Source organism: Accipiter gentilis, chromosome 11, assembly GCF_929443795.1.
Source record: "Accipiter gentilis chromosome 11, bAccGen1.1, whole genome shotgun sequence".
Lineage (NCBI taxonomy): Eukaryota > Metazoa > Chordata > Aves > Accipitriformes > Accipitridae > Astur > Astur gentilis.
In genome coordinates, this window is record NC_064890.1 from 23,061,045 (window position 1) to 23,083,606 (window position 22,562).

The window sequence follows — 22,562 nt, forward strand, 5'->3', positions numbered from 1 at the left end:
GTTCAATCATTACGAACAGCACTGATAAATCCAGGACCTCAAGTGCTGTGAGATCAGTGATGTCATCTTTTCAAAATCCCCTTAAGGATTTTTTTTCTCTCCTTGTTTCTGCCCTTTTCTCATTTCAGTCTCTGAATCAGAAGTACGCCTGCCTTCATAATAAATACCCTGCTTTCATTTTCAGCCCTCTGCACCTTGGGATCTTTGTTCACTCACTCAGAAGGTGCCTGGAGGATGTCACACTTTCTATAACATTGCAGCAGAGTGCACCACTATAACATCACACTGCAGTGCTCAGTGCAATTATGATGGTAAGCAGAACACTTGATTATGTGTCCTATATGGAATTTGTAGCAGTCTTGTAATTATTCTTCTGGAAAACGTCAGCCTTTGTGAGGACTTGGCAATACTTAATTTCTCATGGACACAGTAAAATTTAAACAACCCTGCAAACATTAATTTAACCCTTGTTTTATAATTCCTTAAAGTCTAGAAAATGATAATTCGTATATATTTCAGTCTTCTTCCTATTTTGCTTGAACTGGAGGAATGTTCTTTCAGGTTTCAGTGCTCTCTACTACTCCTTTTGTCACTGCCTTCCAGTTAGTTTAATGTTTGAGCATAAATATTTTCTGCAACAACAGGTTACCTTGTTATGTGGGTTTTTTGATAGTCTAGTTTAAATAAGCCTGTTCCATGTCTGTCAGTTGTTCAGTGGCCTGTTTCTTGCCAAGTCTGGTAAGCCATCTCCCAGCAGAGGGACTTCCCACTGCCAGGACTCCCCACTGCCTTACACTCTCACGATCATGCCCTGCGTTTGTAGGAAGTGGATTTGCAGTTTTGGTAAAACATATGCACATCCACAGCTATGCTGAAGAGAAGAGAAGAGAAGAGAAGAGAAGAGAAGAGAAGAGAAGAGAAGAGAAGAGAAGAGTTGAGTTCAGTTGGAAGGGACCTGTAACGATCACGTAGTCCAAATTGTCAACAGGTGTAGCTTGCTCTCTACTGCGTGGTTTATCCTGAAAAAATAAAGTAATTTGATCTCGACAGGGTTTCTTGCTTGTAGGTCTGAGCAGACTGTAGCTTGTCAGTCATGGGAAATATGAGCATTTTATGTATCTTACATAGAAACCTTCCTTAAATCCTACTTAGGTGTAATAACATTGAGCTAGAGGTCTCAAAGTCCACCTGTAACCCAACTTTCCCGTGTTGTACCAGACTGCTGGGTTAGTACTCCTGAACTGATAAGCAGTTTTCCCAGTGCTTTGATAACCATTAGGCAGCTTTGCTGGAAGGATAATAACACTACGAATAGGTTACCTCTTCTGTTTTTACGACCGTGGTCGATGCCCAACCCATTGATATAGTTTACCTGAAAGCAGCGGTTATCTGCTCCAATTTGAAATAATGAGACAATGACAGTTTCTAAGTCCTTGTACGTTGCTTGTGGTACATCATTTTCAAATAGTGCTAGTTTGTTTGGTAGCAAATTAATTTAGTCTCTTTGTAATACCAAAGAATTCCCTTACATGGTGCTTGCATTCCTGTGTGCCACTGCCCTATGTTTGCATGAGGGACTAAGCTGAGTTTCACAAATTATATTTTTTGGTTTCACCTCATAGTAATGTCACAGTCTTGCAACAGTCTGTCCTCTGAGGTGCTCTGTGCTTTGTCAGCACAGAGGTACCAGGAAAAAAAACCCAAAAGAACTAGCAAACCAGCCTGGACTAGCTCAAGTATGTACATTACTTCATACTCAGGCCATTTTCCAGTGTCCTGTTTTCTCCACTGCAGACAGAAGTCTTTGCTTTGCTTGGTCTGTTTGTATCCTTTGCCTCCTGCTCACAGATCTGTTCACAGAAATGCTGATATATTTTTCATTGTAGTTTCATACTTTCTGTGTGCCAGAGGGTAAATTATCTCCATGTCTGCTCCACTTAAAATCACATTTAGATGTGAACTTAGTTATTAGCAATGTACATGACTGCTGCTCTTACACAGCTACTGCAGACCCTCTGAGCATTTGCATTTCAGCTCTTACACTTTTTCATCCTGTTTATTAATCTAGAATGAACTTTTAAATCTTTAATATTTTATGACTTGCAGTTAGTCTTTTTGCACAGTTAGGAAGGTGATTTCTTATTTCTTTGGGTTTCTGATTACAGTTTTAGTAAAAGATACCTATTACAGGCTGAAAATGCTTTCAGAGAGCTCCCAGCATTTTAGATCTCTGTGGTCTCCTGGTGTCAAATCAAAACACAGCTTTTACCTGGCTAACAGTGGGGTTACTTCTATTCTCCTTTTCTTTTTTTATCCAGCTTCTTCGCAATTTTCCCATTAAAGATATGCAGGTGCAAAACAGGGCCATTCCCCCAGTCCCTTTTTCACTGACTTGACTTGCATTTGGGATCTGATCTGTCAGGCTGATTCATGTCCTTTTTCACTTGGTTTGTTTGCTTTGCAGCTTTCCTGGTTTATACATTCACGTCCAGCCGGCTCACTTCTGGTCCCTTGCACAGCATTCAATAACAAGAGGAGCGCACTCCTGTGGAGCATCACCTAGGGTCTACATGTCTTCTTTTTCCATTTCTCTACTTTTCCACTTGTCTGTTACCAAGCACATCCTCAACTTTTTATATTCCTGGGCATGACTCTGTAAACAGGGATACTATCTACTATAAGATTCATCTTTGGTAGGCAGTTTCTAGCCCAGGAACCACACCACTGAGATAAAAATGGTTCACTAATGCGGAAAATGGAAGAGAGAAACCAAACACCAAGGAGGCCTGGTGGATCACAAGAAGGGCCAGAAATTCAGGAACAGTTGGAAGGCAACTGAGGAGGGGAGCCTAACGGAGATGCAAAGAAACCTTGGCATGAATTCTATGCTTCCGAGGGGGATGCTGGAGAAAATGCAACCATGCCAGACCACAAGCAGAGAGACAACTGGGGAGGGAAAAGAGGATGGTGGCAGAGTATATCCCCATGATGCTGTGAGAGATGCCAGCTGCAGAACAAGGGGAAGCCAGCAACAGATGTATGTGTTCAAATGGACATAATGGGCAGCAAATGGCAAAGCCACCTAAACTCCCTTCTGCCAGCTCCTGTAGGCAGTGACCTCCGATTGGGGGTTTGCCTTTGATGCAAGTGCACATCTTCACAAGTAGGAATGGGCTTTTGTGCTTCCACTCAACAAGAGCACAGGGATGCTGTGTCAAGGACCTGATAGCAAGGCACACACACGGATGATTTTCACAAATGTACAGATCACCTTATTGCTCTGCATTTACCTCATCCATCCTTTCCTCCACAAGCAACCTTTCCCTTTCCCCATCCTGGTCCCAGCTGCAATAAGTTTTGGCTCTTGAGGCAGGTCTGTAAAACAACTAATTTGTTACCAAAATTATCTGCCCTTCACTGAAAGCCTAATTATTCTGCCAACCCTTGCATATAAAGCACACAAAAATTAAAGGCATACCCCATGAAGTGCTGTAGACACTGGCCACCTTCTTGGAGATCAAAATATCATTTCATGGACTATAAAGGTAACTGCAGGAGCCAAATTAGGCTTCTGAACGGGGCACACAACTCATTAGGAACTGCTCTTTCCCCCTCCATTTCCCTCCTTTCTCAGACTCAAGGGAGCCTGCTTCTTGTTTCTACAGACAAGCCACCCACTCACAGGATATTCAACCAGAGAATTTCCACTGCGCACTCTTGGCAGCCTGGTGTTCACTGCAGTGGCTGACCTGACCTACCAGCTCGCCTCGTCACAGCATCCATTAACACAAGCCAGGCTTCAGTTCCTGGGTTATTTCTGCAACAGCAGAGAAGTGAGCGGAGTCCTGCCTTTCTGGGGCTGCTTTGTTGAAACCTTACACCATGTGAGCTGGTCAAATGCTTCCAGCCACTCCAGGTGTCCAGGCAGAGCATTTGCCTGGCAATGCATGTTGTGTGCTGTCTGCTGTGGACGGGATGCTTGTGCAAAGCGTCGGTACTTTAAACAACTAATTTTTTGCACTGCAAGCAGCATCTTTTTAGAATGAGGCAGACAACACATGAGTTTCTGAAAAGATCACAGAGCCTTGCTGGCAGGTTTGATGGAGAAATGGAAGCACGCATGACTGGAAAGTCTGCGTTATCATACAGTCAGTGTTCACCGGCAGCTTTCAAGCAGAACAATGAGCACTGGATTGTGGGACACGTATGTAAATGCATAGCTCAGATGATAGAGAATTAAGTCTAATAATATCCACAAGAGGAAAGGCCAACTTCACTGAAAATCTCAGCTACCCAGGAGGTCTCCCGGCCCCTATGCAGGCTGACACATAAACAAGATGTGCTCCAGGGCTCAGGAATAAAATAAGATCCTCTGGAAGCAACTCCAGACTGCTGTGGATGTGAGGTTTATCAGCATCAATTGCAATGGCAACAAGCATGTAATACCCCCCCCCCCCCAACAGCCCCCCCCCCCAACCACTCAAAACCCCCAACTACAGTGTAAAATGCATATGTTGAGGTAAAGATTCAGGGAGAAAAATCAAAGAGTGAGCTAAAACCCTCCACAAAAGCCTTGTGGCACTAATGGCACTGCACTGGTGAGAGCTCCCAAAACAATTGCTTCAAACATCAAGAAGGAAAGCAGAGGATGGATGGAGGTATGAGGAAACTGCCAAGTTCAGATTAGATTAAGGTGGAAGAGTGCACCTTGTCAAATCTAACTGTGCTGTTCAGGTTCACATTCAAACTTCCAGTATGGTCAATAGTCAAGTTCATGTTTGTCTTCAGATCAGACTCTTCCTCTTTTTGGTTATTATCTCATCTTGTTTAGGTAAACAGACTTCCTGATTTACTAGAAGTCATTATTTCCAAGCCAGTCCCTGAACTACTGTTGTGGTTTAACCCCAGCCAGCAACTAAGAACCACGCAGCTGCTCACTCACTCCTCCCCACTCTGGGATGGGGGAGAAAATTGGGAAAAGAAGTAAAACTTGTGGGTTGAGATCAGAACGGTTTAATAGAACGGAAAAGAAGAAACTAATAATTATAATGATAACACTAATAAAATGACAACAGCAATAATAAAAGGATTGGAATGTACAAATGATGCGCAGTGCAATTGCTCACCACCCACCGATCGACACCCAGCTAGTCCCCAAGCGGCGATCCTCCGCCCTCACTTCCCAGTTCCTAAACTAGATGGGACGTCCCATGGTATGGAATAGACCGTTGGCCAGTTTGGGTCAGCTGCCCTGGCTGTGTCCTGTGCCAACTTCTTGTGCCCCTCCAGCCTTCTCGCTGGCTGGGCATGAGAAGCTGAAAATTCCTTGACTTTAGACTAAACACTACTTAGTGACAACTGAAAACATCAGTGTGTTATCAACATTCTTCTTATACTGAACTCAAAACATAGCACCGTACCAGCTACTAGGAAGACAGTTAACTCTATCCCAGCTGAAACCAGGACAACTACCTTCAGCACCTCAGAAATGTATTACGCTTTTGCAAAGTTCTACCTCCAATTTTACCATCTTACATGAATTTGAGCTTTCTGAAACAATACAGTTTTTTTAACTTGCACAGCCTAAAACTCAGAGAATTGCTCTTGCAAATAGATGTTGGAGATCCCAGAACTAGCCGCAAACTCTTGTTCTGGTGGCTCGAGTCTGAAGATGAGGTGTTCTGAGGAAGGAATCATGCTTGTGTAAGATCAGCAAATCTGGGCCATTTTCGTAAGTTACGAAAAGCTTAACTCCTTCTTTTGATACTGCTTCTCCCTGTCATCGTAACAAGCAAATCAGATAAATTTAACAACGAATGAAAAAGCAGGACTGGCCTTTAGCCATGTTACCGCTCCACCTGCTTAGAGACCAGCCAAGCTGTCAGTGCTCCAGATGTACTGCATACCTGGATATTAAAATTTAGCATCATTTCAGTTCTATTTCACTAAACAGGAGAATGGGTATTGTCTGATCCTGCTTATAGTGAAACAACAAAAATGTCAGTAGAGGAGGACTCGGTTGCCAGAATTTCATTTCACTGGAATGGCTGGACTTAAACAGCACTCAGGTTGGATAGAGAAATCATGATGGGTAGGGAGAAACGGAGCTTTCCTCCCCTGTTATGCAGAAAATATAGATGAGATGTTTACTGCACAGCACAGACTCTTGTGGACCAGGGCATTTTAGTTTAGAACTCATTTTAAATTGAAACCATGGCTTCCCTTTTAACTTGACTTTCGACCCATTTAATGAAGGTCTCATGCATTCCTCAGCTTAGATATGTGCCGTGCTGGCAGACAGGGCAGAAGCACGAGTCTGAGCCGCAAGTTGTGGTGACTGCTGATCCTCATCAGTCCAGGTTTAAAAATGCATCTTATTGTTGAGACCAAATGTAGTAGTACTTATAGAATCATAGAATCATTTGGGTTGGAAGCAACCTTCAAAGATCATCTGGTCCAACACCCTGCCATGGGCAGGGACATCTTTCACTAGACCAGGTTGCTCAAAGCCCCATCCAACCTGGCCTTGAACACTTCCAAGGATGGGGCAGCCATAACTTCTCTGGGCAACCTGTTCCAGTGTCTCACCACCATCCTAAAAAAATTCTTCCTTATATCCAATCTACTTGATAACTATGTGCTTTTGGTGATAGATGCTAGTCACATGTACGTGGCTGAGACAGTGGGGAGTATGGTGACACCTCCAGTGTCCACAGACACACCAGGCTGAGCAGCTGCATCGTCTCCTTGTGCACTGCTTTGCACTTCTGCCCTGTGCTGCCACACCCTGCAAAAACAGTGATAATTACCAGCAGGAGGGTGGCCAGACAACATGCTAAAGAAAGGGGAAATACATAGCAGAAAATTTATTTTAAGAAGGCTCTTGGAAAGAAGAGTATTTTCTTTCCTTTACATATACTGAATAGCAGAGGTTTTAAAGCACAGATTTTGCATGTCTGCTGAAAGAAGTCACCAAAGAACTGCCTGAAAACAGCAGTGAAACAAGATTGTGGCTTTTAAGACAACATCAGCTGACACGGTTGTCTGCTCTGATTGTCTGTTCTCATGCTAAAAGCTCTTGTGTTACACTTGTAGAGGTGCGCGTGAACGCGATGCCCCTGTACTGACTTTAATCCTGCTGCAGTCAACAGTTGGCTTCATTTTCTCGTGGAACAGAGAGAAATGAAAATAGAAACCAATTTCACCAGTTTAAGGCATAAACTGTATCACTTGCCATTGCTTTGCATTTTGTAAATAGAGTCCCCATGGAAAGATTTTTGCAGTAAATAAAAATGCTCTTTATCAGCAGTTAGCTCAGGTATCTGATATTTCAGTAACCTCAATGCAAGCAGAGATTGGCACAGAGGGAATCTTGGACTTGCAGGAAAACATCCACCTGGATGACACCTGTGCAGAGTGGCTTCTCCTAGCACCTCACTGATGGGCGATCAAGAATCTTTCCCTTAAGTAGCCAAATGCGGTGGCTGCTTATCTCGCCTCCCAGATGGGCTGGGCAGGAATCACAACAGAACAAGTTCACAGACAGGCTTCGAAGCCTACATGGGGGCTTCAGATTACATTTCAACACACTCCATAACATCTTCCTGTGGTTTTCATGCAAACCATGGGAGAATCTTTACACACAGGAGAAGCATAGGAGAACTGGTGTAAAATGTACCCAACGCAATGGGTTCATGTCAAAATCTCATCTCATGTAGGGTTTACTGTCATAGCCTCTGTCCTACAGACCACAAACACATAAACACGGGAGATTATATTGTTGTTCTCTGGTTAAGATGAATGAGATCGGCGAAGAAAGACTTAATTATAACCTACATTTCCACAAAGGAACAGAGGACATTTTTAAGCAAAAAGGGTGGTTTTTGCAGAGATATCACCAGGGAGAGGAGGCATTTGATTGGAAATTATAGAAAAAACACTTCTGGCCTGTTTTTCAAAACCAAGAATAGTCTCTTCTCAGTTGAATGTCATTCTTGACTTATTCCACAGTTTACTGCCAACTCCTTTCCTTCCCTTCTCACAAAATATCAAGAATCAATGAGACAGAAATTTAAATACAGGAGAAGATAAAAGCCTAACCCACCCTTAATGTTTTACAGGTTTACAGTTTACAGTTGTAATTTTAAGTTTCAATATGAGGACAGATATTATTTAAACCTCTCAACTATCACAGGCTTTTACAAATTTTGAAGACCTTATAGGTACACATAAAGCTACTTGCTGCTAAAACCACAGGCTAGACCAGCTATAACCTAGGGTCACATTTAGGGTAAAGCAATTAAGACACAAACAAAATTCTCCTTCATTGTGACACTGAAAACAAAGCACATGTGTAATACGAACATACATCACACTGTCTGTGACTCTGCATGCTGTAATTTTGAATGAAATAAATGATTAAAAAATTAATGTACCTTCATTACATATTCTTCAGCTGCTCTGCATCCATTCTTGTAATTAAGAACATTGGCTAGACTAAACACTGTGATTAAAATAGTGCACCAACTGTGTGTCTAAATAATACCTAATTTTTTGCAGTGCTGGTTTTTTTTATTCAACAGTGATGCTTAAGAGATATTATGTGACTACTGAATAAGTTTATTACAGTTTCTTTTCTACCACATCTTTTTGACTTGAATTGCAAACAACATCATCCTATTTTGAGACTCTGGATCTATTGATCAGAATAGATTTTTAGTACATCCTTTGTATAAAGAAATGCACAAGTTAAGTGTTTTCTAACATACTTAAATGACAGTGCTATTGATGAAACAATGTTTGTAAGGCAAACACAATCTACTCTGTGCTTAACAGGTAAACTTCTAACTTAAGTCATGCACAAGGTATAAAACAGGTCTCTGAAAATGCACTTACCTGGTATGTAAACAGCACTTCACTGGGTGATTTACCTAATTTTCCATTGATGTTAACTTCAACTTGACCTTGTTTTGGTTCATTCATTGATCCAACTTGACATACAATCCTAGCAAGAAAGAACTTAAGTTTATCTGTTAGAAGTAGCAGCTGCAATACCAGTGCAATGTATGTGAGCTACCACACACTGCCAGCAAAAGCACTAACTTCGCTGTATCCTACACAAGGTACTTGAACGCTGCCTCAGATTCCCAGCAGAAACACCCAACTATACTTTAATCTCCTATCTAAAGGTAGGTAAAACTGAAACCTGAGCACTGTACACAACAGCTACTTTAGCAGTCCATTAGTAGAGGAGCCTTCTACAGAATACTCAAATTCAGCCCAGAAGTCAGAGATGAACTTTTCCTACACAAGGTTTTCACTGGACCTTATGATGTTAAAAAAATAAAGGACCCCCCGCCATGCCCCCTGATGTAAGAATCAGACCATCAGCTATCTTATAACTTTGTGTTTTAGCTGCTGATACTTTTGTTGAGCATCCTGCTATCTTTCAGCTTTAAACTACTGTATTTTCACACCCACGATCAAAATCCCTTTAGAATTACTGTTCTCTGAAAATAAATCCTCAGATAACCCACGCAAAATCAGAGGTCAAGGAACACTGGCTGAGAAAACACTGCCTTAACTAACACTGCTGCTGAGTGATAGCTAGTATGTTTATACTTTTATTTCAAACAGGTGATCCACAGAATACAAGCATGAAAATGCAATAAGGATTCGACACACTTGAAAACTGGGACAAATGCATAATGGAGAGCTGATAATACAGTTAGATAAGGAGGTATATAATGTTTGCAGCCTGTGCAGGCAGACAGTTTCATATAGGACACACCCTGAGGATCACTGCTCATTTCCTCCGCTCTTTCTCTCCGGGATTATTGCTATTCTTCCTCAAGCAGTGCATGACTGCTTAAAAAAACCCCTCAAACAGAAAAAAAACCACCACAACAACCCAATTACTGGGTATAATCTACTTAAATCAGGACTTATAATAAAAGGATTGTCAAGTCCCTCTGCAGATCACTCCAGACTTTTGTGCCTGGGTACTGGCAAATGGACAAAATTCTCTAAATTCTTGCATGTCCTGGCATGTGTATGGCTGCCTGAGTCTGTTCCTCATCATCTCCCCGCTGTATTCTTGGAAGTTGTATCTTCTTGTCAGGCAGAAACAGGAAACGGTGCCTTTGGAAGAATTTCTACCATATGTCAAGCTAGGGAAAGCAGTCAGGGGCCGGGGCTGGGGGGTGTGTGTGTAGGAAACGCCGTAGAGTGGTTAGCAGGGATTTTAACTGAGAAAAGTCCCCTCCCTCCCCTCCCCAGCAAAGGCATTGCCTCCCTTCCCCCATGTTACAAATGGAAAACTACAAAGAATGAGAACATGACTTCTCCAAGGCCAACAATTAAATCACCGCAGAGCCAGAAAGCACCCTTAAGTGCCTTAAATCTTGCGGCTCTCCTGCCCATGGGAGCGACTGTCTCCTAAAAATGACTAGCTTTTTACTGCAGAAGGACAGGGGAACAAGACTAGGCACTTACTTTTTTTTTTTTTTTAATTAAATTAAATAGAAGAAGGTAATAATAGAACAAAAGAATGGAGGAAGATAAAGACAGAAAATTACAAATATTTATTTGGAGATTTTGAATAACTTCTTTTTCAAGGCTTCTCTAATGGAGAACATCCTTCAAAACCCCCTAATTTGTTGATAAATGACATTATGCATGTTGCATTTGTTCTCACCCATTACCACACTGGCAGAGCTTAGGAAACCAGTAATGTTGCTATGATACAAGGAACCAGTCATCTCAGTTCTGGCTCCTTTCCATGTATTTAAAAATATCAAAAAGCTTTAGAAAAAGCCAAGAGGCTGGGGAAATTCTTGTAAGGCTATGCTGCAATTCAGTGCAGCTTTTGCAAATATTGAAAATAGGGAATGAGAAAAGATGACTGTAAAAGAGTTGGGCATTTTGTGGATGGTGATGCACATGTAAACGCACGAGTGATGGCAATGGATTTGGGAAGCAGTAAGAGATATACAGCTATACACATATTCATAAATCCTAGGGGCCTGTGAAGCTTCTAAATGCCTGACCCACTAACTGACTAAGCTAAATATTTTTCAAAAGCTAAAAAAATCACTTAGGTGTCTTCAAAATCCCTTTCAAAACATGCCACAGAAATAGCAACACTTTAAATTAACTGAAGAGGAAGAAAGCCAAAGTTTCAACTGCAGCTTTAAATATCAAAACTGAAGGAAAGAAAAATCACACTGCTTAAAATATGTCATTACTCGTAATATTACTACTGAAACTTCATACTATGCTTTTTATCAGCTAATATCAGAAGGGTATCTTCCTCTTGAAACTAGATGCTTGATATAATCTGTAGTAAAACCTAGATACCTAGAAGAATTTAGGCACTTTGTTTTAATTTTTGGCATTGCTTAAGAGTGTGACAAGTAATCCGCAAAACATCTACCAACCTGCTTAGGCAATTCAACATCCATGGACTTGTTGGCTCTGTGATGAAACTTAGTCATCTAAAGCTAAAGCAAAACTCCAGGCTCCCTCCCTGCCCCCAGGAAAGTAACTTTGTGGCTGGACTAAGACAAAAAGATTGAAGCTTCCTCTTGCTTTGTTTACTTTCCCATAAACCTTGTATGTTTGGCTGCACTGTGCTTCAGACTTAGCAAAGATTTTAATGACTAGATACACACCTATGATGCCTTTAATTTAAAAACAAATAAATAGTCTTGAGATATCTGCAGTAATAGTTTATGAAAGCTTTTCAGACAAATGAGGAAAACCAAACCAATCAATCAAAAGTAGGATGGTAGTATGCTATTGTAAATTTGTTGGTGTATTAGAATCTACAAGAATTTTAAATACTCAGACATGTTACTATGAAATATTGCAGGTATATTGCACTAGTTCTTTCTTCTATTGATAACCTTTTATTACCACAGGAAGATCATCTTCTCCCAAAAATGTACAGAAGTTCCTTTTTTCTTCTACAATCTTGTGAAAAATATCCAGCAATTACCTTGTGGAAACAGAGTAGAATTCCTCTTTGAAAATACATTCCTTGTCTGCTACCGTTATATTTTTTACATCTTCTGCTTTTATTCCCAAATTAGATCCCATTATGGTCAAAAGAATTCCACCACTTAGTGGTCCAGTTTTTGGCTCAATCTGTGTTTGCATGAGGGAAAGTAAAAAAAAAAGCAAAATTAAATACTGCAGTGACCATGTTGCTCTTCCATATTATTTGAAGCTACTTTGACTTACCCACACTTGAAAAGCAAAAGACGTTTCTTGTAGGACCCACACAGAACCGTGCTATGTAACTTTTTAATATTAATCATCTGTTAGCTCAGAACCAGTATTCATCAGCTGCAGATTTCATGTCTCCTGTGGCAGACTGTTATGTACAAAACTCTTGCCTAGTGTTTACTCAGAACAGAGTTTGCTTCCTCCACTAAAGCAGCGTGATTTTGAAAAGTGAATGGATCGGGCTCCTCTCACAATCATTCCATGGAGCTTTTCCAGCATTTTTTTTGCCATGATTTTCTCCTTTTAGGTTCACATCAGAACAGTGCACCTTCCTAACACACACTGCTGCCCCACATAGTGTCTTCAAAAGTTCCTCTAGTCCCCTATGTTCCTTACTGCATCGAATGGTAGGATGCTGCAGTATATGGGCTGATGCTAATTAAATAATTTGCAATTAAAATGAGGACTGAGAAAATCCTGCAGTTGCAGTGGACTTCTCAGGTTGAAATATGGCCTGAACAGGCACTTGAATCCTGAATATTTGTTGGGAGACTAACCTGCTTTCCTATATAATATTTGGAGCACCTCCAATAAGACCTTTTCAGGTCTTCAGCTTTGGAGGGCTGCAAGTTTACCATCAAGAAGAGGGAGGTTGCGCAGTCCCAAATGCAGTAATTGGAAGCGAAACAAATACAGCTTCTGAAAATCTGGACTTTAATGTCTGCTCCATCACAATCAGAGTTTCTTACACCTAAGCATGTCTGAGCACAGAGACATGGCTGCTGCTGCCTGCTGTGCAAGCCCACCTCCAGAATCACTTGCTCTGTTTTCCCACTGGTTCAACTCCCTAAAACTTCTGCCCACTGGCCATCCCTTTTCACTCCATCCATAAATAAACTACCTGAAAAATGACTCCACAGTTTGTGTAGATGTTTCCAAACACTTTGTTCAAATCTGGAGCTAACAAAATTTTTGAAAAAACTAATATTTTAGTATTTAGTATTTAATCCACAATCATGTACAAAACAGTATCCCAGTTGAAAACACTTTTATTTTTCTTAATTTTCCCTTCCCTTCCCACTCAAATCATCTTTATCTGGGCAAAGCTATCACACAAGTATTCTTCTCCACACTTTCTGTCAAGATTTCGGGGTATTTGCCTTCCTTGGCAAACTTCAACTGTTTACCTGCCATTTCTTCTTAAATACACCATGATGGCCAACCTCATCCAGCGGGCTGCTGGTCTGCCTGTACCCACACTGCATCTCTAACTATGCAGCCTCAGGAGATTCGGCGTCTCTACCAGTTTGAGCCCAGGTTTCAGAATTAGACAGTCCCTATTGAGTGAAATATCCCTGTTACGGCTCAACCTCTGTCAATAGAGTTACTGCATTTTATGATAGCTTGGGATATGTTCTCATCAAACGGTGTGTCTGAGTTTCAAAGTACTGATACCACTGTCACAGCAATTTAGATTTGCCCAGTGGAAGTACATACCACTCTTTTCTTGACAGTTATGCCCAGAAAAACAGCGTTTGGCTTGTGGCTGAAAAAGACAAAGATTTATCACTTCTTGCTTTGGCTACTGGTCCACCAAGGTGGACAACATTCTTCCCTTGCCCTGTGTGAATGCTCCAACTGCAGAGTAAGTCAGGGGTGCACATTTGGCCTCTCTGACTTTTTATGTTCAACTTGTACAGCCTTGAGTTTAATGCCGATGTGGACTGGAAAGTATCACTGACACCTGGAAAACACATTGTGATGCAGAAACAACTTGCTCCCTTATTAAATACTATTTAAAAGCCTAGTTTGAAGCCTGTTAATGAGCCTGCTAAGTGCTTGTAGTTCCAGGAGCAGTGAAACTCTCTTATAGACTTATTTCAGGTAGAAAGGACTTCAGGACAGAAAAAAATCCATGCTAATTCCCAAGAATCAAGTGCCACATATAAGCATACACTGCTAGCCTGGCTTCTGGCACAGTGAGGACAAGGCTTGAAAAACAAGGAGTCTCAAAGAGTCCATTCAGTCTCTTATTTTGAGTCTTTACAAATCTCTCACACACATCACTACTGGCATTATTTCCTTGCAGCTATTTCAGAGGCTTACTTAACATCCTAGGAAAAAAACTGCCTTTCAGTATGAGCTTGCTTGGATGCTTTCTCCTCAAAAATAATACACTGGTAGGGAGAGAAAAAAGCAATCTTACACGAGTGATTTCTGGATGAGGACACGTGTTGGTGGGAGGAGCATGACAGAGTTTTTCATAAACGCACTTGCTGGGCTTGCCATCTTCTTCACACCAGACACACTTATAGTCATGATGGGCCGCGAGGCATAAGCTGCAGTCACTTCGTCCATACGAGCAGTTGTACAGAGTCACTGAAATGTGAACAGTAAATGTTCTTAGACATTGTCCTCTGTTTTAAGGATATTGAGTGTGTTATAGGAAGGAAAATTAATCCTATGTACAAAGCTCAGTTGGGTCGCGTGAAGAATATGCACACTCTGTACTTAACTCCTGAATAATGCTGAGAGAAAATTGTATTTTTCCCTGCATGGAAAAACCTGAAATCTATCCATGTGCACAGTATGAATAAAGTATCAAGTAGAACCCAAATACATTTTTGTCACTCAGGCATGCCAAAATGTTTAAGTACAAAGTCCTTTCTTTGACTATCCTCAATTAACCTGCCTATACAACTGTTCAAAGACTAGTTCAAACAAACAGGTCCTCCTGGTGTACCAGGAGTCAGATGTGGAAGGGTATAAACTCTGCATGGGTGTCGGTAGGGACAGTCATCAGCTGGCATGGAACCTCTGCCAGTCGCATATTTAAAGGAAGAGAGCTGCCTTTGTAGGCCATTTCCAGGAAATTTGGGCCTTTCCAAAATCATTGCTAAAGCCTGAACTGAATAGAAAGTTAACACTTAATGAAGTGTTATTCAAGTTAATACCTCTTCATTTCTCCATTCCTCTCTATTTTCTTGCTTTTGTTTTCCCTTTTTCCTTGAATTGCTGTCCTGATGTATGCCTTATTCTTTCTGTCGTGGGGTTTAATTCTAGTTTTTCTGAGCCAAGAATGAGGTCTGACAGTCATGCCTCTCTTACTGAGGAATCATGCACCAATTGTCTCAGACAGTAAGCTTGTTTTGGCCACTGTCAATCTCTGTCATGATGCAGAATCACTGAACAAAATTATTTTTTCCAAATAGATGCAAAACCTTGAGACATAGCTGGGTGGTTGGTTCAGCACCATACAGAAAGCCTGGGCTTGCAAGAAAACATTGGAGATGGACTTGAGAGCTAGCCCAGAAGAAAACGGACTGAAAAGATGCCACGTGTTTCTCTAGGGGTAGCATGCAAGTTCCACAGATTACCCAGTGTGTGAGTGCTCTGCTTCCCTGGGAAGGTGAGCTGATTATTGTAAAGAGGGAAACTTCTTGCTCCCTCCTTTTCTGCTCCTTCCCTTCATCCCTGCTTCTCTTTACTCTTTGCTGCTCTTTTTTTCTGGCCACACAGCTTCTCACCCTCTGCCACCAAGGCTCTGGCACTTGTTGAGTCTTCTTGTAAATCAACTTAACTTACCAGAACAGCAGAAAACTATCCAGGTTTCCTCCTGTGCTCTTTCAAGAGTTAAATGTGCTCACAGATGGGAGTGGTGAGTACAAGACAGAGACTCAACATCTCCCCTTTCCAGTAGTGATGAGCTCTTTTATGTGCTCATTAAGTCTCAAGAAACGGTACCCTTGGTGACACTGTTTTTTTTTCAAAGGACGTTCATCCTTAAAGATGCAAGAAGCAAAGCAGAGTAAACAGAAGTGATCAGATGTGGGCAAGAGAGACTAGGATAAATCCCTTTGAGATTGCATATGGTAAGGCCATCAAAAATGTCTATTTAAATAAAACTTTTATTCTCAGAGGAGCAGGACTGTAGGAAGGACACTGGCAAAACCACCCTCCAGTCACTAACATTTCAACTCACTTGATAACTTCCTAGATAACAGCAGCAGCAGTAACTTTTAAAATCTAATTTCATGTCAGATTTCTACTGAAATGAAAAAGTAAAATGAGAAAGCTGGTTTTCCATTATTTTTCAGCAGTGCTCTTATTCCCCTGCTAGGCATGAACAATATTACAGATGCCCAAAACTTGGCTACAGTCTCTCTGCCACTTGCATGAGAGCATATCAGCTCGTAAGAGCAGTTTTTCTCTAAATGCTGCATATTTAAAACCTCAGCATTCAGTTTCACAGCTAGTCTTTAACAGAATAACATGTTTTTATTCTTGCCCTTACACTGAAGAGTTAATGCAATGATGAAGCCTGGTTTTAACCCTTCTTACACCTAATCATCATATCCACTTGATTTCAAGTAGCTTTACCAGCACAAACTCAGTTGAGACATCATTGGAGATGTATGCAAAGCCAAGGGACTTCAGCATTTGTAACAACGAATCAATGAGAAAGAACATCCATTTTATTCAACCCCTATCTTGAATTCTCAAGGAATCGATGAGCACAAAGCAGGAGTAGTATCATTTGATTCATATACTGAGCACATCAATACAGAAGTCACCCAGCAACAAACATAACCCAAGCAATATTTTCAACACTTTGTGTGTTAACTATTCACTCTGTATGTTGGATGTGAACGTAGTGCTGGGGAAAAGCACCAGACCGACAGCCCTGGTATGTTGCTGTTTGCTTTTATAAGCAGAAGAGACGGTGTGGGCAGTGGCAAGGAAGGTTCCTCACATCTATGCTGTGAATTGCTTTTGCAGGAACCAGATTGCTTGCTTAATCCAGCACTCTGAAAGGCTGCTACTGCACAGGGATTTGAGCAGGTAATATTGTTAAATGAATCTTCCCCTTGCCTTCCTAAACCCTGCATTTCCCACCCACACTGCCACATGGCTACCTGGTATGGCACGGCAGTACGCTTACTGAATTACTTTCTTATCCTTCATTGGCTGGACAGGGATTTTCATCCCATCACTCAGTAGACAATGTCAGCGCTGCAACGTCTTGACGTCCCTCACATCCAGTTGCATAAATGCAACGAAGAAAGCTACGCCTCAAAGCATTAAACACTCCCTCTGTTCACTGATCAGCTCATTAAATGTACCAGCAGCAAGCCACTCATTAGATTCAGACTCTTATCCATCACCTTGAGATACCAGCTGTGAAATCATTGATAAAAAGGACAAAGGATAAAAGGGATATATTGGATTTCATACTGTTCAGAACCCCTGATGGCTTGAGATGTAAAAATGCTATCGTAACTTAGTATTCACTAAGTGTTATACAAAGAAAGGGTTCTTTCACTGGCAGGTTCAAAGGTGCTTCTCAGCAGCAGCCATATACCCAAAGCCAATTCTTTTCAAGATGCATAAAAAACATCATGCTCCGGATTTCATATGGCAAGGAAATTTAAAAGCAGCAGAGAATTTGGATTAAAAAAAAATCCCTTTTGTAATGAAAATAGACATTTGTTGATAATTTTTCAATTTCCCCTCTTGCAAGGGTTCTATATTTCAATTTGAATGATAACATTTCTTTAATAATTTAGCTACTTATTTTTTTTTTATGTTTTTCCCAGACTTGGAAAAAAGATGTGGGGAATATTTGGTCAAAATTCTGCAGTTTTAAACACCACAGCCTTTGGGATGGAATTAAGACAGTGTGAGATTGTAATATGACCTCCCCATAACACTCATGCCAGGTCCTCTTTTAAAGTGCTTTCAACACTGCACACAGAGCCACAGGGAAAATCTTCTAAAAACATACTTCTATTCTGCCAATAAGGGAATAAATTTAAATATTGTACAGATAGAAAAATATGGTCTGAAGAATTAATCTGCAGGGGAAATTACTTGGGGGAAGTATTAGTTTTCATGATGTTGACTCATCACACAAGTAACAAGCACGTTGCCTCGCATTTTTTTGCAATATTATGCCTTAAACTTCAGTTCAAAGGAGTGTAAGGTAGGTCCCAGCTCCCAGATACTGCTCCACTGATTTTGATAGGCTCACAGACATAATTGGTTCATCATTGTATGTGGAAAGAAATAAAGAAGTTTATATTTAGAAAGGAATTTATATCAGAGACCAAGTCTTTGTGCTATAAAACACGTATACTTTTTTTTTCTGTAGAAATATATGAATAAAGTAATGAGCTTAAAGCACAATGAATGGTTCTGTGTATTGCTGATAGCTAGCAGACACAAAGACTGCAGAACCTGTCTGAGCTGAGACACAGCTGAAAGCTGAGATTTCAGGTAAAGTCCATGTGAGAGGCAGTGAGAAGGATCCCCTTTCTGCTACTGGAGGGGGAAAGTTCATTGGGGAAGGGACATGGCCATGGAAACAAAAAATCAAACTACTTAAGTACATTTGAACTGTGAAGCTGCACTATTAGGATTGCCCTCCAGAGCAGAAGTGAATTTGAAAATCATAGAATCACAGAACAGTTTGTGTTGGAACAGACCTTCAAAGATCATCTAGTCCAACTCCCCCGCTATGAGCAGGGACACCTTCTACTAGATCAGTTTGCTTGGAGCCCCATCCAACCTGACCTTGAATGTTTCCAGGGATGGGGCATCTACCACCTCTCTGGGCAACCTGTGCCAGCGTTTCATCACCCTCACTGTAAAAAATGTCTTCCTTCTATCTAGTCTAAATCTACCCTCTTTCAGTTTAAAACCACCACCCCTTGTCCTATCACAACAGGCCCTGCTAAAAAGTGTGTCCCCATCTTTCTTATAAGCCCCCTTTAAGTATTGAAAGGCCACAATAAGGTCTCCTTGGAGACTTCTCTTCTGCAGGCTGAACAACCCCAACTCTCTCAGCCTCGATTCATGGGAGAGCTGTTCCATCCCTCTGATCATTTTTGTGGCCTTCCTCTGCTCCAACAGGTCCATGTCTTTCTTGTATTGAGGACCCCAGAGCTGAACGCAGTACTGCAGGTGGGGTTTCACGAGAGTGGAGCAGAGGGGCAGAATGCCCTCCCTCAACCTGCTGGCCACGCTGCTTTTTGATGCAGCCCAGGATACCACTGGCCTTCTGGGCTGTGAGCGCACATTGCTGGGTCATGTCCAGTTTTTCATCCACCAGTATGCCCAAGTCCTTCTCCTCAGGACTGCTCTCAATCCCTTCACCCTCCAGCCTGTGTTGATACCAGGGGTTGCCCTGACACAGGTGCAGGACCTTGCACTTGGCCTTCATGAACTTCATGAGGTTCACATGAACCCACCTCTCAAGCCTGTCAAGGTCCCTCTGGATGGCATCCCATCCCTCAGGTGTGTCAACCACACCACTCAGCTTGGTGTCTTCTGCAAACTTGCTGAGGGTGCACTTGATCCCACCATGTCATTGATGAAGATATTAAACAGTATTGGTCCCAATATGGCTCCCTGAAGGACACCACTTGTCACCAATCTCAGTCTGGACATTGAGCTGTCGACCACTATCGTCTGCATGCAACCATCCAACCAATTCCTCATCCTCAGAACAGTCCACCCATCAAATCCATACCTCTCCAATTTAGAGAGAAGGATGTTGTGGGGGACTGTGTCAAAGGCCATACAGAAGTCCAGATAGATGACATCCATAGCTCTTCCCTTGTCCACTGATGTAGTTGCTCCATCATAGAAGGCCACTAGGTTGGTCAGGCAGGACTTGCCCGTGGTGAAGCCATGCTGGCTGTCTCGAATCACCTCCCTGTCCTCCATGTGCCTTAGCATAGCTTCTAGGAGGATCTGCTCCATGATCTTCCCAGGCACAGAGGTGAGGCTGACCTCATATAATGGTAGCATATTTAAATCAGCCTTTAATGTATACAACACTGGTGTTTAATTCATGAGTTTGGTATTAATAACTTTCGATCTGTCAGATTTAATTGTTTCACCCAAACCAGTAAAACCTACAAAGGTAACATTCTTATTCACATGACTCCAAATTATGAAGGAATAGATTCCTGTTTACTGTAATTAACCTCCCTTTAATCCCATATTTCATACTTACCCATCAGTTTGCTGTCAATCTTGACCTCATCTGTTCTTATGGATAAGTGAAGTCGTAGGGTCTCATTTGCACTATAGGAGAACTGGAAAAGATGACACAATAGACATATTTATACCTTCATTTGGCAAGGTTAATTTCATGCATTTTCTATGATTCTCAATAATCAGAGCTGTGAAGATTTTAGAAACTATCCCAAACCTTATGCTCTTTCTTTCATTTTGGCCAAATACATTTATAGGAAAATGTTTTAATGAACCTAATCCTTTACAATCAGAATTTTTAAGTACCAAAGGATAACAATATCTGAATACTCACTTTTCATTGATTTAATTTACATTTGGTTATAAGTATCCAAGTAGCAAAGGTACTGTTCATAGTCAGTAAGTATAACTGCTGACCCTGCTGAGTTCTCCCTTCCCACACCATCTGGCCCCATTATTTCTGTGGACACGGCAGACTCGCACCACAAGGAGGGGAAATCTCTTGCATCTTTTGCAGTACAACCCCCTCGTTATAGCCAAAGCACAAGGTTCACATGCTCCAAGACATGAGCATATTGAAAGACAGCAGCAATAACAACTGGCAGGAAGGAAAAAGAGCAAACAAAAATACAATGCAAATGCTTTGCGCTAGGCTCAAATGCTGCATAAATGCTAATTAGTTCTCAAAACCACTCTGTTAGTAAGCTTATAAGACATAAAGGTTAAAGTCAGCATAACATTTGAGTCCAACTTTGACCTTGGTAAATAGGTTATTTTTAAAAATATTATTTCCTTTCCCTGTAAAATAAACCAGAGTGAAGGAAGCATAGCTAGTAAGTAGCCAAACAACAACATACTGTTACCATTCCCATTTTTATAGATGTAAAATGGGAAGGAAAATGAATTGGAGTGGGGAGAGGGAGAGCTCTCAAATTCTCATCTTTTACCCTCAATGATTTCACCAGATTGCATAACAAGTGAAGAATAAAAGAGCAATGGTCCCAAATTCCTCCAGGGACAGTTCAATGAATCCATGGATTGCATAGATAGAGAAATCCAGAAGAAAGATCAAGGGCTTTGAGGGGAGACCCCAGGAGCTCTGGGCCAAAGCTGCTGCCTTTGACTGCTACTACCAAAGAGAGTCTCTATCAGAGGTGACTTTTTTATCTGAGGGAAATTGGTATTACCTGAATATTTCTGGACACATGTGGACACTGGAACAGGACTATAAGAACTGAATATATTTGGTAGGCAAATCATATTTTTGCTTTTACCTCTTCACTCATGAATGAAAATTTTCCTTCATCTGATTCATCAACAGGAGCTTCAAATTCAAATTGGCTGTTTCCAACCTTAAATTTTTTATCCTACGGAAGAGAAAAGTTCAGCTTAGAATTCATATAGCATCACCAAGTGTAATAAAATATCACCAGGCAATATCCTATTCAGCACTTGCAGTAATAAGACCAAATGGAGAAGGCTAACCAGTTAAGGTAATCTAAAACAAAGCTAGTGAAACATTGAGCCAGTGCAATCTGCTATTTTGCTGCACTCCTCCAACATTCGTTAAAGGTGGAAGCACCAAGCAGTACAAATAAAGCAAGGAAATATCTAGCACTCATTTTAGGGAGCTATAATAAAAAGCCAAGAGATGAGAATACTGGATGGCTTCACACATCAGATGTGTTATTAGCAGAGCTGTGCGAGTTCCGCCCTTTAAGGTTTTCTCTGTAGGGATCCTGGGCAGAGCAGGAATGCAAGAATTGCATAGGAAACTGGAATGAACATCTCTCCAATCCTGCTGGCTTTGTTTCTCCTGCCTCACCATGACTCCAGCTGTGTTTTCACAGGACAGTCTTTGATGGCAGCACCAGCTTAAGGGTATTCCTGCCTCCTAGACACCTTCTTCCCCCTCTTTTCTCCCTAGGCCCTAAATCCATTCATTCCTGCCTTTAGGCTGCAGCACATACTGACCTGTACTGAACTGGCAAAAATCTCAGCTTGGCTGGCCTGTGATTCAGTTGAGGAACTGAGCTGGCTAAAAACCAAACACATCACCCCATGACACTGTTTCTGTGCTGGTCATTCTCCTGCTCTGGACCACAGGACAGCTGTGCAAACAGCTTTGCCAGAAGAACCAGAGAAATAAATAAGTAGCAAGGATATTTTCAGACAGTATTGTTGGTAAAGACTTATTAAATCAGAACCCACTGGGTGACAAGATCACCTTCACCTTTATAGAATCATAGAATGCCTTGGGTTGGAAGGGACATTCAAAGATCATCTAGTTCCAACCCCCCTGTCACCGACCGGGACATCTACTAGATCAGGTT

The 22,562-nt window shown here is 41.4% G+C and overlaps 1 protein-coding gene across 10 annotated transcripts in view; it reads right to left on the reverse strand.

Moving 5' to 3' along the window:
- PLXNB2 (plexin B2) overlaps window positions 1–22,562 on the reverse strand; it is a 269,974-nt gene that overhangs the window by 44,933 nt on the left and 202,479 nt on the right. For all 10 annotated transcript variants that reach the window (XM_049813970.1, XM_049813973.1, XM_049813976.1 and 7 more), the window contains 5 exons: window positions 21,504–21,596; window positions 20,249–20,330; window positions 14,435–14,607; window positions 11,999–12,147; window positions 8,896–9,004 (listed from right to left, as the gene is read on the reverse strand). In XM_049813970.1, coding sequence (XP_049669927.1) covers window positions 8,896–9,004; window positions 11,999–12,147; window positions 14,435–14,607; window positions 20,249–20,330; window positions 21,504–21,596 — 606 coding nt within the window. The remainder of the gene's footprint in view (window positions 1–8,895; window positions 9,005–11,998; window positions 12,148–14,434; window positions 14,608–20,248; window positions 20,331–21,503; window positions 21,597–22,562) is intronic.